This window comes from Zosterops lateralis (assembly GCF_965231275.1).
Source record: "Zosterops lateralis genome assembly, chromosome: 3".
NCBI lineage: Eukaryota > Metazoa > Chordata > Aves > Passeriformes > Zosteropidae > Zosterops > Zosterops lateralis.
The window spans coordinates 60,385,968-60,405,669 of NC_139764.1; the positions used below are offsets into that span (position 1 = coordinate 60,385,968).

The window sequence follows — 19,702 nt, forward strand, 5'->3', positions numbered from 1 at the left end:
TGATTGTCCTCAGCTCATCACATCTATATATATCCCATCCATGCCATCCCAGGGCTCGAGTCTGGAGGACATGCACCTGCATGGGGGGAGCACCTTTCTGCATCCCAGATATGTTGGTTTAGATGTGTTGAGTCCTGCTTAGCATATCAGGAGAGGTGGAGAGGACTGTTGTGACAGGGGTAGCTGGAGAAGGGGGGCAGCCTGTCTCCTGTCTCCCCTGAGCTTGCCCTTGCCCAAAGACTGCACAAGAACCTCAGAGTTAAGTCAACATGTACATGCAATATACAAACCCATGCAGGTGTAAGTGTATTTTGTAGGTGTGCTAGCCCACGTGTACACACACATTTGTGTATCTATGCGTGCACAGTGTGTTTGTGTACATACAGTTTGTATATAGACGTGTGCATGTATGTACATGCCGGTACCCCTCTGGGCACCAAATCATCACTTAATTGTCCTTCGGGAAGAGTTTCCAGCCCGGAAACCCACGGCTGGAGGGAAGAGTCTCCTGCCCCGCCCGCTGTAAAGGCGCTGCCGGGGGTGAGGTGTTCCCCCGGCCCTGTCAGCTGCTGCAGGAGGAGGGAGAGGGACCCCAAATGGAGCACTGCTCCCCCTGAGGCTGTTCTTGCTGGGCGTTCACACAGACACAGGTGGCTCCGGGACACTCCCACACACGGTCATCACATGGCAAGGGTCCCCCGGAGGGAAGCAAGCCTTTCCCCCGTTTTCCTTTGTAATTAGGAAAGACTTCAAGCGCAAAGTCTTAAGAGCCTCCTGAGGCGCTTCACAGCAAAGGTAAATTCACCCCACGACAGAACAGAGAGGTAAAACAGATTTGGCCGCGCCACGAGTAAAGAAAGGGTCAGTGTCTCATTAGTCCCCGTGTAAACAAGCCCAGGGGATGCTCTCGGCCAGCGCAGAGAGGGGCTGCCTTTGTCTCTGCCCCTCGGGCGGCAGCGGCTCTTGCCGAAGGGGCGCGGGCGGCGAACAAAGAAAGGAAAGAAAGGAAAGAAAGGAAAGAAGCTCTGTCACCGCAGCCCTGCCCGTACGGAAGGTGCCCGGCACCCCTGCTCCCTGAAGGGGACGCTGAATAATTGATCAGAATCGATTGCCTGCCTGCATTGGGAAGAGAAAGCGGGCGCGTCCCTTGCTTGCAGCCGGCCCCTTCCCCATCTGCGCTGTAATCCTATTCCACCATGTGCAGATAGATGAAGGGACGTAACTCAGCCTTCAGGCCTGGGCGGGGTTCTCGCCGTTTAATCTTTTCCTTTCTCTTCCCTTCGCTGCTTTCTTCCCTCCCCCCTCTCCCCCCCACCCTTTCCGTCTCCCAGGCTCAGTGAGGTCACTCATGAATATTGCTTCATTTTCCTGAGAGCTCCGGCAGCGGCGGGCGCCCCGTGTGCGGTGCCCGGCTCTCCGTGCATGCATTTCGCCAGCCGGGCAGCGGACAAAGTGCTGGTGAGTGATGCAGATGCTTTCAATACAAGCCTTTTTCCCCCCTTCTTTTTATTTATTTTTTTTTTTTTCAAAAGGACATATTACTCCTGATGCATACCAGGTATGAGGGAGGACCTTCAAAAATCCTCTCCGCTCCTTTAAAGCGGGACAAAAGGCAGAAGCACTCCCAGATCTTAAGGCGGGTTAGCGAATTGTCGGCGGGCAGAGGCGGCGCCCGGGGGGACCAAAGGGCCGGGAGGATGCCCTGCCCCAAGTTCCGGGCACGGTGGCCTGGAGCCACCAGACTGCTCCCTTTTGTTGTTCCATCTATTTGCTCTTTTTTTTTTTTGCGCCTGGACAGCTGTTCCCGACAGGAAAACCTGCGGAGACGCCGCGTCCCGGCGCCACGTGGGTTTGACTCTGGGGAGAAGGTCGAGCTGAGGAGTTTTGTGAGGACAGAGATTTAGGGCTTGGTCTAAAACGGGGCTTGTTTGCCAGTTTAAAATGTATGTAAATACATATGTGTATATTTATATCTACATCTATATCTATCTATCTATATCTATATATAAATATATAGACATCTATCTAAAATCAGCCAATTTAACTGTAGGCGGTAGCCGAACTTGGATTTTGGGGCATGGAGGGTAGGGGTTGTGTTCTGGCAGGTCGCGGTTGAGTCTGATGTCTTAGTTGTAGTGAAAGTTCCCTAAAAGATTCAGGTACAGCATAGGGTTCCCCATGATTAATTTGAATTTCATTTCTTGTATTTCATACCTGTGTAGCTCCAAACAACGGTAGGGTGGGAATTCTCTTTGTGGTGGCTAAAAGAAAGGCAAAGCAAGTATTTTATAAAGTGTTGTCATACAAGTTTTATAGCTCTACACTCCCATGCTTTCTTTTTACTAGCTAATGCTTGGGAAGTGTCTGCCGAATTGTGCCATTTTGAGCATTAATTTCCAGAATATTGGTTCAAATCAGGTTATTAATGACAGTGCATTTGAGAGGAAATGATGTAGTCCTGCCAGTGAGAGCAGAGCAAACACAGGCTCATTGTCTAGGATGTTCCAGGGAGTAAACCAATTGTCAGGGCACGGTACAGTCTCTACATTGATTTTGCCCAGTTGTGCTTCTTTCTTTATTCCCTGTTCTAGCAGGGAACGGCTAGGCCATGTTCTAGGAGGGAATGGACAGGCCGTGTTAGGAATGCTGTCATTTGTGCTGTTCTCCCTAAGGAGAGTTGAATAAAGGCTGTGTGAAAACAGGTTGTGGATCATAGCCATTATTTTCAGAATATATTGGGGACATTAGCAGCATGATATGGCTTTTAACAGCCTTTTTCATATTCTATTGTGGTCATGAAGGCTCTGGTTGTGCCATTATAGGGGTAAATTGCCGAGTGAGCATCCTTCAGAGAATGCCACATGACATTTTGTTCTGGGTTAGGGTGTATTCCTTGCTTCCTCTGTTTTGAAAACCTGCATATCTTAACCTATCCATCTGCATAACTGGTGACAAACATGAATCGGTCCTAAATCCTGCCAGCACCTCTGGATAACAGATTGGGGCAAATGTGTGTTTAGAGGCTGATTGCAGAGCCCGTTTCCTCTATGACCCTGGATTCCCGAGTCACCCTGCCCCGGAAGAGTGGCTGTCAAAGCTGAGGGGAAATCAATCCATAGCGGCTCCCACGTGTGCGGCCCTTTGTACAGCAGCTTTCCCCCCTCGGCTGTGATAGACATTGGGACTGGGCCTTTAACCGGGCACACAGGTGCATGAGCAGCCCAGGCTCGGTGGTGAGGACAGGGGAGAGGGATGTTTGTGCGTGGAAGGCGATTCATCCCCGGTGTAGCGGCCCGGCGGGGGAAGGTCCGGCATCGGGGCTGGGGAAACGCCCCTGGGTGCAGGCGGGGTGGGAACGGGCCTCGGCCCAGCGCTTGGGGCCCTTCCCGGGCCGCTCCCGTTGGCTCTGGGCTGGGATTCTCCCCGGCCGCCCCGGGGCCGCTCCGCCCGCAGGGTCAGGGCCGGGCCGGGGGCTCGGCGGGGAGCGGGCCGGCTGGGGCCGCCTGCCCGGAAAGGCCCATCTCGCCGTCTCCCCGTGCCCAGCCCGACCGCTTCTCCCGTTCTCCCCGCAGCTCCCGGGGCGGCGGCGGAGGCGGCGGAGGAGCCGGCCGGCGATGGACGCGTCCCCGAGATAGGAGCCAGCCATGAGCCAGCCGCCCGCAGGGGGCGCGGCCGCCGAGCCGCGCCTGCATCCCGAGGGCAGCAGCGGCAGGAAACAGCCGCGGGCATCCTCCCCGGCCCGGGCCCGCGACACCGCCCCGCGCCCGCCGCCCGCCGCCGCCAGACCCGCGCCCGCCGCCGCCAAACCCGCCCCGGCGCCCAAGCCGCCCGGGCCGGGCCCCCGCGCCCCCCGCGGCCGCGCCGGCGAGAAGGCGGCACGGGGAGCCGAGCCGCGGGGAGCCGAGCCGCGGGGAGCCGAGCCGCGGGGAGCCGAGCCGCGGGGAGCCGAGCCGCGGGGAGCCGAGCCGCGGGGAGCTGTCCAGCCCGGCCCCGGTGCTGAAGCGCCGCCCGCCGCCGCCGCCGGGAGAGGAGCGGCCCCCGAGGAGCCGCCGGCGGGCGCGGCCGAGGAGGCGCCCCCTGCAGGGCCCGGCGGCGCCGAGCGGGAGGGGGCGGCGGTGCCGCCCAGGCAGTGGCGGGGGAAAGCGGGGCGGTCCCCGCTGAAGGGCGCGGGGGAGGCGGCCCCGGCGCCTCCATCTTCCTCGGGCGCGGGGAAGGGCCGCGGTGCGGCGGCGGGCGGCGGCGGGTTCTGGAAGGAGGGATGCCTGCAAAGTGAGCTCATCCAGTTCCACCTCAGGAAAGGGCTGGCGGCGGCCGCCCAGATGCAAACCAAGGGCAGCAACCACAGCAGCGGCAGCGGCGGCGCTTCCTCCGCCGCCTCCGCCGCCTCCGCGGCCGAGCCTCCCCCGGCCGCCTCCGCATCCTCGCCCGCTGCCATGGCGGCCGAGGGGCTGCGGCAGGCAGAGATGGAAGGCGACGGCAGGAGCTGCGGCCCCGAAGGCTCCCTGAGCCCCCACCTGCAGGAGGAGATGCAGGAGGAGATGGAGAAACTGCGGGAGGAGAACGAGAGCCTCAAGGTGAGGGGCCGGGGCGGCGGCGGGGGTGGGGGAGAACCGGGGCCGGGCGGGGGCCGCGCTGACTCCCGACGGGAGGACCTTCCTGGCCTCCCTCTCACGGCAGGAGGGCTGGAGACAGCGGTAAGATGGCTCTGTCGTGGGGCGTGCGGGTAGTGCCACATCCCTCCTTCGTTGTGGTGCTTATAATGAGCTGGATTGTATTTACCTGCCGTCCCTGCGGGGCGGAGCTCCATTTTGGCTGCCTTCCCCTATTTGTGCTTTTGACCCACCTGTTGCGTCCCTGTCCCCTTCTTGCCCCCGTGCCAGAACGAGATAGATGAGCTGAGGACAGAGATGGACGAGATGAGGGACAGTTTCTTTGAGGAGGACGCTTGTCAGCTTCAAGAGATGCGCCATGAGCTGGAGCGAGCCAACAAGAACTGCCGGATCCTCCAGTACCGGCTGCGCAAGGCCGAGCGCAAGAGGCTCCGCTACGCCCAGACCGGAGAGATCGACAACGAGCTCATCCGCAGCATGGAGCAGGACCTCAAGGTACAGACGTCAGCAGGTGTCAAGGGGAAAGGAGTGTCTCACATAGAGGCAGAACCGTGCTCTTGGTCCTCATGACTCAGGTGTTTCCATCCATTCTGCTGTGCAGCTCGTGGAGTAGCGATGGCCAAGCTATTCGTGGTGATAGGAGTCCTTAGTGTATGTAGATAGGCTATTTTCAGCTTCAATCCTATCCTTTTTTGTAAAGGTAATGTGCAAGGAGTTACTCAGAAGCAAAATTAGGATACTCAAATTAGTTGCTCAAAAGCAAAACCTTTTTAAAGGTTTTGGACTCTATGATGACTGCAAAACATACTCTCCCACCGCAAATTTAAACCAACCTCACCAAACAGCCCCATTGACTTGGAGAGCATTTTGTCACTCTTAGTGAAAGATTTTAGGAGGCAAGCAGATTGAATACTTGCAGTCCCAACACTAAATCCTTAATCCATTGGTGTCAGTAAAAAACTGCTTTTCAGATCCACCTGAAACCTTAGACAAAACCCATCAAATTTCAGTGTGTCATCAACTGCATTTCATCCATAAGATCTGAACGAACCACAGCGTCTCGCTGAGGAAAAGTTTCAGTCCTTGTTTAAAGATTGTCATTGGTAAAATACCCATCATGTCCATTCTAGATCGGTCCAATTGCAGAGAAAATAACCCTTTCTTAACTCAGTTGCAAGTTTAATTTCTGCTTGCATTCACTAGATATTGAAGGACTCCTGCTGAATCAGGACACTTAAACATTATTTAGTTGACTGGTCTCCCAGTCAACTGACCTTTTCTCATGAAAGCACAGGCCTCTGTATAGCAAATGTGAGCTTTATTGGCCACACTTCTGCCTAGGACTCCAGTTACCTATGGCACTCTGTAGGCACAGTTGAAAATGTGAATTTAATACATGATTACGAACATGGTTATTTTTTAATTTCATTCTGATAAATATGGTGGATCAAGAGCATGTTATTTCTGGGCCTGGTTTGGATCATCTTTTCTGGAAGTTTTCAAGCTTGTCATCACTATTATTAAAATTTCTTTTTGATATTCCTTTTCTGTGCATATGCAAAACCCACTTTTTCAGTTGTGACTGTGACAGTTCTATAAATGCAGGTGCCCATGTGGTTCTTGGCAAAATAAAGTCTCACTGATCAGAAGCAAAATCACCCCCTTTTCCTGGGGATTTCTGTTTGAAACAAGGGATATTTTCCTTGCTCAGAATGATGCTTAGGTGACCAGTTGAGACACACACATTTGCAGGCAGAATCTGAAGGTGGGCCTTCATATATCCCAAGTGAATTGTGATTCCAGTTTATAGAGTTGGCTTCTTTGTTGGCTCAGTGTTACTTTTATTAGCAAGTCTACAAATGAAGGCTGGGGAGGGCACCTCTGCTGAGGTGCTTGTCTGCCAGTATAAGAGGTAGAAGCAAAGGCCTTGGATTTAGCTGGAAAAAGAGCTTGCTTTAATTAGCATTTCTCCCATGTGTTTCCCAGTGTGACTGACTCTTTGGAAAGGAGCAATGTTCTTGTAGAGTGTTCTCACCGTTACATGAATGTGTTCTGCTTTGGAGTAGGGATGAATGTCTAATGCCAAATTTCTACCTAATAGAGTTCTGAGTGCTGGCTAACCATAATTATAACTAATGTGGGGGTTTCTGTAGTGTTTCCAAGTCCTCTTCTGAAGAAAGACTCTCCAAATTCACACTGTTCATTTTGCTTTGTTCATTTCACAATCTTTTAGGGTACTTGGTCCTTCAGAGATACAGTCTTGCAACTAGCTGTATTAAAATGTGTCTCACATATGCCTGCAATAAAATGTATCTTGCATAAGTGAGTCCCATTTCCCATGTGATCTAGAATGCTCTGTATTATTTCCTGCATTAATAGCTATTCCACCTAATTTTGAGTCAAAACATTAGCAACTAGAAATGATACTACAGTTTGGTTTTTTTTACTGATCCAGACTGTATCTATAAACTGAAGACAGATTCTGTTAGGTTGGTGTTTTAAATACCCCCCATGATTTTCCATTTAGTTTGGTTGGACAACCAGATAAGCAGTTTAATACTGCTAAGTGTAGGAAAAGACATCAAGCTAAAGCCCTGTGGTGTGTTTCTCAGCTCATTCTGCAGTCTCTTTGGACTATGGTTATAATTGAAATTCCCCTCCACTCACTCTTTCTGTTGGCCATTATGTGTCTTGAGTGCAGTGGGGGAGGTTATTGAATGATCTTGTGCTACACTGCAGTGTTGTATCTGTAATTCACACGCACACTGGGTTTCTTGTCGAGGCAGGCTGAGTCACTAGCTGCTGCTGATTTCTGATAGATTGGATCTTTCTAGATGCTAGCTTACAGTTATTATTTTTCCCTAGAGTTTTAGTTTGTCAAAGATCTTCTGACATACTAACATAAAGATGGTTTGAGTGAAAACCATGAAGGACAACTTGTTGAACTCCCCCAGCTTATGCTAAGAAGGATTAATTATGCTTTCCAGTGTTCTAAAAAAAGCAGGAAATGAGGCTTTTCAAACTATGTGTATGTGTGTCTAAATCACTGTCAACACAGTGATTAGTGTGTATTTAAATATTTTTGGTGTGTGATTATAGTTTCTGGTGGTTTCACAAAATATAGTGCAAGTGGCTTGCAGGGCAAGATTCTCATTACTCTTCCTGAAGAAGAGGAATTAGATCTTGTCATATAAGCCTTTTAACTCTATTCCTATGAAAATGCACTTAAAAACCCCAAACAACCAAAAACCTTAGTGTTTATTTTCACTGAAAATAGTAGACATCATTTGTATGAACACAATCTCAGTAAAAATGTTTTTTGTTCATATTTTAATCTTAAAATGAGCCAATAGTAGTAAATATTTTCATTAATTGTCCACCAAGGAGAGAGAAACTAGCAGAGTTAAAATAAACATGTCCATTTGCAGTCACAGGTAGACACAGATAGGGAAGGCCTGGAGAAGACGGGCCCTGCTTTTAGATGCTGTTGCATGTCAAATATTTGAAGGGTATGTGCTTCAGTGTATTGAAAAGCATAAGCTGGCTGTGGTTGAGAGAAGATAGATGATGCACTGTCTCCAGGAATAGTGAAGGTCCTGTTTGACTCCTGATGTGACAGAACCTAAGAAGGAATTGGGGTTTAATGTCTGATGTGGTTTCCAGTGAAGTCCATGGGGATAGTGTACCATTTTTTGGAAGGAATTGGCTTGAATTTGGAATTAGACTTCTGTCTTTGGATGTCCTTGTCTACCAGTTTCCTTACATACCCCTTCCGTCAAAACACCCAGAATTAACTTCTCAATGGTTGCTTAGGCACTAAACATTGCAGCAGTAATTTTTTTTTTTAACCTTTCTTTTGATATACCATTTCATTTAGGTTGCAAAAGATGTGTCGGTGAGACTTCATCATGAGTTAGAAAATGTGGAAGAAAAACGTACTATAACAGAAGATGAGAATGAAAAATTAAGACAGCAGCTTATAGAAGTTGAAATTGCCAAACAAGCACTACAGAATGAACTGGAGAAAATGAAAGAGGTTAGTGTTGCTATTTACTTCTACATCAATTATTTGAAGATTATTTTAGATTCTTACTGATGAACTGGTTTTGTTCTACAACTTGTTTTGGGGGCAAGCAATATGGCAGTCAAAAGCTGAAGGTTGCAAGGAGTGCTAAAGTACAACTTGATGATTGTGAAGCTGAGAAGAAACTGAAATATTTGGTGTTTTCTAGGCAAAACAGGAACCAAGCGGTGTGTTTTTTTCTGGGTTTTTTTTTTTTTTTGTTTTTTGTTTTTTGTTTTGTTTTGTTTTGTTTTGTTTTGTTTTGTTTTTTTTGTTTTTTTTCTCTGCCTACTAGGAGTGAAATATGAAACTAGCGGTAATGAGTTCAGAGGCTTTGATACATTGTACCTACATAAATATTCATACAAGAAGCGTGCTCAAGTGTGTCAGAGGCATCTAACTTTACAGATGATGTTTCCCACAGACTTTTACAAAGACCAGTGGTTTTTCCCTTGCTAACTACTACTAGATACTAGCAGGAACACTGAGACTGGGAATCTAGCCACCTCCCTGTCTTGTTCAGTCATGCTCTTTGGAGTACTCAGAAGTGAGAGACTCTACCTGGCTTTTCAGTCTAAGCATAATTTTTCATTGTATCTAATTAATCTTCAAAATTACTCCAGCTGCCATTATATAGATGCAAGATACTGTGCCATTAAGTAAGCAGAAAATTGCATTACAGCAGTAATAGCCAGGCTGACAGAGATAACAAAGCAGCAGTAAAAGGAGAAACTGTTGACTAAGAATGACTTCTCAGAAGAGATTTTAAAAACAGCTCTCCTGTTTCCTGTTCAAGATTTAAAATTCAATGAATGCCTCCAATTTTCACTTTTAGGAATATTCTCTAGTGGTAACACCAGTGGCTTTGATCTTGTATGAAGCAGAAGAGATGTATTTCAGTTGTCAAGAAAGGCAGGAAATTTTCATTTGCATGATGTTTGGGCATTTTTAGGAACTGCAAGTGAGTCCTTTAAGAGATGTAGTATTAAAAATATTAAAATGTTTTCTGTACAGGAACTGAATTTCCAGCATGTTAGTAGAGGTTAAACAGGTGGTTTGTTCCACCTTCTGCTGGTTTCCTAGATAACTGCTGATTTTAAAAGGGTATGAAAAAAATCTGAGCCTTAGTCAGGTTTCCTCCTATCTCCCTGAGACTTTCACCTTCTATTTTCTCTCTGGTTACTGTCATTAAATAGAGCTTGGTTTCCTGTACTAAGCTCTTGACGAGAACATGATATTTCTGTAATTATCCTTATGCCTTGTCTTGAAAATCAGCTTTACTACAAAGTTTTTGTTATTCTTGTCTGTTCAGACTCTACTTTCTTTTTGGTTCTCATCTCTGGTTCCTCCTTCTCTCGAATAGGTTATATGGCTGTAAAATTCTTTTGGCTTGCTTTTTAAAAGCATCTTCAGATTACAGTGATGTTTAGTGGCAATTTAATAGTTTGTGTTCATTGATATTAAGCCAGTTAATGGACTTCTTCACCCCTGTCATCACTAGTCACTTTCTCCTTATCGTGGTTCTTCCCTCTGGCCCGCCATGCAGAGCTACGATTCTGTTTCTCCCACACTGCTCTCCACTTCTTTCTTTGGCTTAAGTGTTTAGCCCGTTCTGTTTTTGCTGTTGGTATCAATGAAAGGGTGCTGGAGACTCCAGAGGAGATGGTGTCGTGTTTAGGGTCTCTGTTACACAATAATGGTTTTCATGAAGCTGCAGCAGATGGATGATTCCCAGTGGCACAGAATGGGGGCACTGAGCCAGAATGAAAACGTGAAGTAAGACTTGACACCATAGTAGGGGTCGAGTTGACAGAAGTCAGAAATACATCCTTATACTGAAGTAGGGAGAACTGCCTTGCACAGTCATTGTATGTGTCACCATAATTAGGCAGGATTTATGTATTTCAAGTAGACTCCTGAGTTGCTTTCAGTGGGTGAATGTTGCTTTTCAGGCCAGGACTTTCAGCACAGCATGGGGGAAGTTGGAGGGTGGTTGAGGAGGTGCAAGTCCGAGAAAAACAAGTTTGAAGCAAAGCCAAATTATTATGCACACTGCAAATATACCATGATTTTGGGGGACCCATGGAAACATGCTGGTAAAGAATATTAAATCTTACAGAATTGAAATTTAGAATCTGTGAAGAAGCGATGAAAATGTTAATGCGAAAAAAAGTCGTGAAAACAACTGAAAGCACTCTGCATTAGAATTTTCCTGTGACAAATAATTTTTCTTCTTCTCTGGCACTTAAAGGTTTCATGCATTTTAAATGTCATTGTCAGATAGTCATAATCTTAATTTTCTGTTTGCTTGTGAGTTATTTCCTCTAATTTTATGGTTTTACAATCCTTTCTCATTTCAATACACCCATTATAACCAATGGAACCTCCTGCTTAAGGGAGTTCTACTCAAATTGAAATATGGGGAAGACCTTTTGTTTGGATTGTGATCTTTACTTTATTGAGCTTAGAATTAATGAGAAAGTATCTCTCCAAAGACAAAGAAACATTTTTGTTTCACAACATAGTAAAAATGCTTGGAGATATAGTGATTAATTTATGTATTTTTGTCATCAGATGTACTGCAGAAACCCAGACATTTCCATTCCTAAAATCTATTTATGTACAACTGCCATGTGAAATTTCTTATTCTTTTATAATGAACAGTGTGAGATAGCAGAAAATTAAAATAATACTTAATAGAAAATACAAGAAAAAAAGCATAATTTTTTGGTAGGTAGTCTCTAGGGCAGGACCAAAGCCAAAGTTCTCTCTGTGTGGATTCTCTATTGTTTCAAAAAGCATGGAGACTTGACTGAAAACATATAGAAAAGATAAAAGCTAGTAGATATATTGGTTTAGAGTCAAATCTGAAGTTCCCCAGTGAACATTTGGGTGAATATAGTCATGTGAATGTATTTGTCCACTAATATAAAGAGGTAATTGCTGTTTGCCTTCTTGATTTGGAGCTTTTGGGAAAAAAAAAAAAATAAGATTAATTCCACAACAAGTTAGAAATTGTTATTGATGTCAACGGAAGCTTGGAAGCATCCAGGATTTGGAAGGTGTTCCAGTAATGCATTTTTATCAGTTACTTTTGCTTTCAGTCAACCAAACTGCAGCTATTTGGTTGAAATATATTCCTGCATATGTCCACACAGACACACAAGATTTTTAATCTGTGTTGGTTTTATTTGCAGCAACTGCTGCTGCTTTCTTCTTTAATGTTGGTTGCTATCAAATGTATTGCTTTTTGGGAAACCAAAAACAAAGTAGAGGAATTGTTTCCTAGCAGGAAAGAGAAACCAATAGTAGCTAGACATAATTTTTCAAATATTAAAAAAATTATCATGTAATAATAATGAACATGTTCATTGATTAATTAATTAATTAACTTTCATTAATTTGTTGTTAACAGGTAAAGCCTAGCTAATGCTTGTAAACCTTTCTGTTATCATGAACTAAAAATTAATTTGTTTGCTGTAGCTATGTAGCAAATACCCAATTAGCTGTGCCTTAGTGGTTTGTTGTGAGACAACTGAAGCAGGAGGGAAATACGATAGATGTACTGGGCCTTGGGCTTTACAAATCCTCCTTGCAATGCAGACATGCAATTGCAAGAAGGACAGTGTTTTTCGGGGACCTGTGTCTCTCTGGATGGGTACAGATTGCTCTGCTACTGCTCCGTGCTGGGCAGATACCAGGCAGCTCAGTTCTTACAGCCACTTTAGGGTGATGTTGTCAAGCCACCATTTTCTTCTTCTAAGCAGAGCCTTTTAGTTCAGATACAGAACCTGTGATAAACACAGCACATGAACCAGAGATGTCTTTTGTCCCTTCAGCTCAGACTGCAGGCAGAGGAGTCCATGCCTTCCTACATGGGTCTATGTTTTGCTGTAATGTTGACTGTCTTGTCAATCTGGTTTGTACCTTCTGGAAATGGAAGAAGGCAGTAGCATCTGGGGAACTGGGCACTGGAGCTGGGAGGAGGAATCTGAATTCTGTTCCTTATTTTGACACTAACCTGCAGTGGGACCACAGGAAAGTAATTATGCTTTTCTGCTTACTCTTGCAACCTTTGCCTGCCCTGCTTAAGCAGAGATTAGCTCTTTGTACATCTTTGAGTGTTCAGGCTTCATAGAGATCAGAAGGACAGCTGGAAATTTCACCACAAAAGCTGCTGTAAAAAAACACCAAGCAACTCCAAATTCTCCACCCCCCAGCCTGCAAAAAACAAACAAACAAACAAACAAAAAAAACCAACCAAAAACCCAAACCAAAAAACAAACACCCCCCCAAGAAAAACCAACAAAACCACGAAAACCAAAAAAATCCCCACCGTACTGAAATCAACAAGCCCACTCTGCAAAAGATCTAGTAAGATTCTTTCCCAGTCCCCTTGATCACCAATACCAGCTTGCCTGACTTTTCTTGACTGAAAAACTAGTATCTCTTCTTTCTCATAACCCTTTCTTTCTTTAAGCCTTTTCCCCTACCATTTAACCACAACAACTTATTTCAAGTCTTTCTTCTATAACTCACAAAGTCTCACATTCTCCAGATTCTTTCATTCAGTCTTGACCCTGTCTTTTTCTCCTCCTCCTTCTTCTCCTCTTTCTTCTCCATCTCCTTCTCCTCTTTCTTCTCCATCTCCTTCTCCTTTCTTCTTCTCTTTCTTCTTCTTCTTCTTCTTCTTCTTCTTCTTCTTCTTCTTCTTCTTCTTCTTCTTCTTCTTCTCCTTCTCATTTTCTTTTCCTTTTTCTCTTTCTCTTTTCCTTTTTCTTTTCTGCTTTCTCTTCCATTTTCTTGTTTTCTTTCTTTTTCTCTCTTTATTTTTATCTTTTTATTTTATGTCTGATAGTAGTGGTTGTTTTGCTGTCTTCTGATTTCTAAGTCCCAGTCTTGTCCTTCTCTCCCATGATTCCTTCCTTCCCTGCATCCTTCCAACTCTTCATGAGTGTTCAATCTCTTCTCTGGATTTCAAGGGTTTTCTAGTTCATTTTGCTCTTATTCTGCTTGAAATATATTATCCCCATTTCTAGCTACAGCTCCTATCTGCTGTGAAATTTTTACTTTTCCCCTGCTTCCTCCACCCCCTCATGCAAATCTGTCAGCTTCCTTAGTTTGTTCTGTTCCTTTCCTTGTTTCCAAGCCTTAGCTCTTCATTTTTGCATCTGGACTGAGAGCAGTGGAGGATCACTCGCTGTGCTAGGAAGCAGCAACTGTATCCCTGTAAGCCTCTGAAGGAAGGTCTCTGGTTCTAGTGCCTGGCTTCAGCTTTATCCAGAGCCTCATGGAACAGCAATTGCAGGACTAGTTAGGCTTTGCTTTCTGGCCCTGGAGTTGGAACATAATCTGTCAGCTAGAGAAAATTTGCAGATTGATAGCTAGTGGTGGGAGAGGGTGAGGTAATTCATAAATACTAAATTTTCAGCAATTCAAACTGATAAGCCTCAATAAATAATTAGCTGGTAATATATAGGAACAGAAAATTTCTAAAAGATTATGTCATTCTTTTGATGAATTAGGAGAGTATGAGGTATCATTGTATATAAACACAAAATTTTCCAGAACACAGACTTAATGAAATTTCTCAAGAGAACAGTTGCTGGAATAATTTACAATGAGCAAACAAGAATATTCTCATCTGAAAAAGAGCTGAATGTTTTGCTGAAATTTCCCAAAATATTAACAGTGTTGGAACTTATCCCAGGACAGATGCTTGGTGTGGAAAACCTGCAATGTTTAAACTGTAATAAAATTGCAAGAAACTGGAAACAAGTCTCATAAAGAGTGGTTGTTTGCAGCATTTCCAACAGTCAAGGCAACGGTATCCAATAGTAGCATTATATTTTTGGATGCTTTCAGAACTTTCTCACCTGGTACTTGTCTTGGTCCCTTCTCTCAGGACCTTAAACTTCACCATCTCACAGTCACTTCTGCCAGTGCTACCACTGACCATTAAACCTCTGACCAGCAATTGCTTGTTTGCAAGGAAATTGCAAACTGGAGTAATTGCCACAATAGACTTATTAGTCACCTGTGGCAAAAATTGTCTTCAATCCATTGCAGAAATCATGATTGCTAGTTGTCTGAAAAATGCTTCATCTCTTTCCCCTTGTGCATCAGATGATCAGTAGAAGGCACTCCAGAAGATGCTCCGCTATCCTCTGACTGTTGTCCCCAGCTCACAGCTGGCCCTTCACCTGTCACAGGATGACACCAAACACCATTGAACTGCTCTTTTGCTCTTAGAGCACAACCCTTCTTCCTCACCTTTAGAGCTTTCATCAATCCATTGCTGCACTCCAGGCCTGTGAGTGATCCTGACAGGTCTCTGTGATTCCAGTTGGGTCATATTAATGGATTTCTAGCTTCTTTTTGTTGCCCATGCTGCATGCATATGAATCACTGGAGCTGGATACTTAGTTCTTCTGCTTTGAAAAGGAAAATTTAGGTCTCCTCCATCATGCAGTCTCCCAAACACACAATAATTGCACCTCGTATGTTCATTTTTCCTCAGAGTTAGAATTCAAACTATTTTGAACAGCTGGTATTGGAAAGAGCAAGGTTAAGCAGAGTGAGATGAGAGGCTGCTGTAGCTGCTTATCCTCACAGGCTCAGTGCAGTTAAGTGGAACTCTTTGGAGAGTTACAGTAATTTACTTGCTCCTGGCACCAGATGGCAGCAGGGGAGGATTTAATAGGGTTCTCACAAGACCAGTTCCTTCCTGGGTCTTTTGGAGTATCCAGTACTAAGTCTATCAGCAACATTTCCACCAACAGTACCTTTAAGCAGAGGGTTTCTGTGATCTGAGATTTCAGTTTGTTGTCTCACTAAAATTAAATTTGTTTTGATGGGTACAACAGGATAATTATAAGACTTTTTAAAAAGAGATGAGGAGCAAATGTCTGCCTGGGTTTGTACAGGAAAAAGAAAAAAAAAAAAGTCTTCTCTCTCCAAGCACAGCTCAGGGATTTCTAAGCACCACATCCCAGCAGATGCCTAACCCCCAGTCAGACTTGCTTATGTGGTATTCTATTACCTTTGGTATCTTGCCCAAGTATTTTGTTCCTTTAAAAACAGTACTCAGCAGGGATGCTATTCACAACCTGTGAGGGTGTGATTCTGACATACTTGCTCTGAGCACCCTGTGATTTAACAGGGAGTGGGAAGAGTTTGCTTTGGTTTGGTTCTTTGAATATGAGATAATAATCATAATGGAGAAAGAAATTAATCTGTGTACCAGAATCTGTTGTAGTAATTCTCTGAATATGTCATACCATAAACAGGGGAAAAAAGAGTGCATTTGAGAAGCAGCTGACACTTAAACTTCATAAAATTAGATTTTAATAATGTATCAGCCATCAACAATTCACGTGAGCTATTTACGTCAGGAAAGTTACTCAAAATTGAATATAAACAGCCTGATGGTCAATAATAATGTATTCCAAAACACAGGTAATAAATAGGGAATTATTTAAAAGGAATAAAGCTCCATAAATATCTTATTTTAAAGAGATTTTGTAAGATTTTGTGATGCCTGGAAGGGATATTTTTCAGTCATTGAAATTGGTGTGTTGCTTTGTGAATTTCTATTGAATGGTCTGAAAATTTACAAGGATGTGTAAAAGCAGTGGCAGGATTGATTAAAAAAAAAAAAAAAAAAAAAAAAAAAAAGCAGTGGCTGATTGGGAAATAATAATGGAGTGTCACCTGTAGTGAAAAAGAGTATATGTGGGATAGTTTTAAAAAGGAACTAATTTAGCCATCACAAAATAAAGACATATCAGTTATTTTGTGTAAACATAATGCTGCTACTCTGATTTCATGGAGACTTGAGAGTTCTTTCCTTGTGTCAGAATCTTATTTTATTTTCCTTCATCCCTTTGATAGATAGCAGCAGCCTTAGATTTGCAAACTCTCATGTCAAAGGAGTTACTGATATTACATACAGTCTTTAGGTAAAATTAGAGTCTCTTTGCAGTAAGGTGTATTTGAAAGAAAACAAAGAAGTAATGGCTATCTTAAAAAACCACAAAACCTGACTAGAATGGGAGCATAGAATAAAACCTGAGCTTCCAAACACATAGAAACTATGTTTTACAGAAAATACATCAGTCCCAACATTCTGGTCTCAAGCACCTGAAGCCCTTTTTTTTTTTTTTTTTTGCTTGGATAATTTTTTTCAAAGTTGTTCTTTGGTACAGAACCACTTCCAGCAGTCAAAAACTATATATGTAAAGTAAATCAAGCTAAGGAAGGGCCCACATGCTGACAAGCAGTTGCTAACTTGTCCCTTAGATGGTTTTGACCTGGGTCAGCTACCACTGCTTCAGTGCTTGGGCATGATTTGGGGTCTAGCCTGGGTCAGAGCTTGTTACTGATCAGCAATTTGGATGTGATCCTGTTTGTTTGAAAGGAAGCTGTTGGGAAGTTTAGCTGTATTGTCATCACAGCTGAAAGGAGAGTGAATTGTGACGAGCCAGTTGGCATCAGGTCCTGAGAACAGTCTCTGACCATTTCATTTACTAGTGTAAAAACTAGGCAAAGGTTCTCTGACTTGGTATGGAGCCAGATGAGATGGCAAATGAGATGTGGAACAGCAAGTCCAGTCTGTTGCTGCCATGTGATTTCCTACTGCTGGGAATTACTTGGCAAGGGGCAATCGTCTGGCATGCCCAGTTGTCTGTGGAAGTAATGGACAGGGTAGGAACTGTGGATCAGGTGGTAGATTAACTGGTTATCAGAGAAAATGGTTTGTGAGCTTGAACTCACCATAGGGCAAGCTGGAAAAGATGTATTTCTCTTGATATAGACTTTAGGATATGACTTCCTTGAGATAGAAAGAAAGAAAATCTTTTGTATTTCTTTACTGAGTAGGCAATCTCTCTACTGACTTCACTAAGGCTGCCAAAATATGATACCACATTAAAAAATGGAGGAAAGTCTGGGTAATACCATATTTCAGGGCTTGTTAGTGGTCCTCAGTCACAGAAAAAGGTATTGTTTTTGGGTTTTTTTTGTACTTCCCAATTTCAGTATTTCTTTACTCAAATGGACATTCAAGTGTCCCTATATGCAATTTATACATAGGAGTATGAACTTGACTGCTCAATTAAAACAAGAAGTTGCTAGGTCACTTAAAATTATAAAAATGAGCTCCCTTGCTTAGGTGATTCTTAAATAGCTCTATTATATTTCTTTTCAGAGTATCCATAGACAGTATATAATCCACCCTGGTTCTTTTATTGTTGTTTTGCCTAATTATTTTTTTTTTTAATAATACATCGTGCCTTTCAAATTCCAGCTCACAGTTTATTTTTGCTCATTTTGTAATTTTTGATAGGTCTCTGAAAATTTAGTTTTTGTTTTAAGACACTATGTATGATTTCTTTGTTCTTAAAGGAGGAGATTGCATGACAGAGAGGACAAACTCAATATCTTTGTACTTGTACAAAAACATGAATGGGAAAATAGATGTAGGCTAGGATTCTCTAGATTTGGAGGAAATCCATATGACTTTGCAAAATTGCTTTCTGTTACTTGGAAGGTTTTATAGAGGCAGAACAGGGACATTTTCTAGGTGGTGAATGAGAGGTCTAGAGACACATTTTTGTATGGAATCAATGTACACCAAATGTCATCGTATTACTGGTAGTCTCACCAAGGCTTTGATGAATCACAGTTACACAACCTTTCTGTCCCTTATACCACTGTATTTAGTCCTGCTTAAGTGCACCTGTCCCTTCAAAGAAACACCTGGAATAACAGAGTATTTGCAATGTGCTGATACAGGTCAAAGATGAGCAGGTTTTAGATTGAAAGGAAAGTTGACATAGCTCTGTTATTGTTTAGTGTATGTGGCCATTGCTGGTTTTAGGGCTATTTTTCTCATAGTATTAAACTGAGTTTTTCAGAAACCACACATGAAACAATTTTCTGTCTTCACATTCTCTGGATGTTCTAGCGAATCTACAGTTTGAAAAACCTCCAGAGAACTCTGTAGCCTGATAGATTTTTCAGTTATCCTACACATGGAATTTCCCAATGCATCCTTCAGGTGTTCCTGATAGGAGTTTGGCAGAGCCACACAGCTGTAGGTAGTTTGTCCTGGCTTTAGGAGAGTAAATAGGAAGTAGCATCATGGAGGTACATGCTGCTCTGCATTTTGCCTGAACTCAGCTGTCAGTGTAAGGAAGGGAACCTTGTCCTGTCACAGTACAGATGGCTGTTCTGGAACATGCCATGGGCCCTCAGGGAGTGACCTCAGTGCAGTTTCCAGTGTAAAAACAGGTGAAACAGATTGGCAAGACCTCAAATGGAACATGAGCAGCAGAGACATACACAATAAAGCTATCACAGGAATTTCTAAATGTACTGTTCAATAGTAATTGTTCATCACTTTTTTCAAAATAATGGTTCTGAGAATTTAGGTGGCTGGCATGAATTACCAGTCAGTACTTCCAGAATCAGAAAAGCCAAGCGAAGCAAGCACAGCTTCTTTGTGTGCTGCTATGACTACTATCTAGCTCCTGAAGGAGAGGTGATACTGTTTGTTAACTAGTATCCTAATGGCACCTAGTGGGATGCAAAAGATGTTATGATATTCTGGCCTTTTCATGGGGCTTGGTCCTTCCCCTTTAAAACCATCTTCTCACGTCCTTCTCACTGCCCTTGCCCTCACTCACCCCGCCCCCCCCCCCAAAAAAAAAAAAAAAAAAATCAACCCAAATTAATGTTTTGTTGCAAGTGCTTTATAATGTCACTTGTGTTTGTCTGTGGTCCACTTAGAAATTAAAGGTTTGCAGTGCAGATTATCAGTCAGGTTCAAGGTGATGAATCAGGTCTAAGGTTCATCTAGAAAACCAATGCACAGGTGTATCAACAAAGTCCATGACTGATGACAGGAGCAACTGTGGTGAGCTAAAGACAAACTCAGACTCACTGCATCTCACACAGCTCAAGCAGGACCTGAAGCATGGGCTGAGCAGAAATGGGGCTCCTGAGCCTGTGGGCAGGGTGTCTGGAG

General features: G+C 43.9%; 1 protein-coding gene and 1 long non-coding RNA gene across 2 annotated transcripts in view; one reads left to right on the plus strand and one right to left on the minus strand.

Annotated features, from left to right (window-relative positions):
• Nucleotides 1-19,702, minus strand: part of LOC310907266 — a 371,251-nt gene that overhangs the window by 266,741 nt on the left and 84,808 nt on the right. The window lies entirely within an intron of this gene.
• Nucleotides 3,645-19,702, plus strand: part of MTCL3 (MTCL family member 3) — a gene marked incomplete at both ends in the record, with an annotated part of 28,341 nt that continues 12,283 nt past the window's right edge. Inside the window, 3 exons of the mRNA XM_083856149.1 lie at nt 3,645-4,574; nt 4,881-5,105; nt 8,488-8,646. Of these exons, the coding sequence (XP_083712275.1) occupies nt 3,645-4,574; nt 4,881-5,105; nt 8,488-8,646 (1,314 nt within the window). The remainder of the gene's footprint in view (nt 4,575-4,880; nt 5,106-8,487; nt 8,647-19,702) is intronic.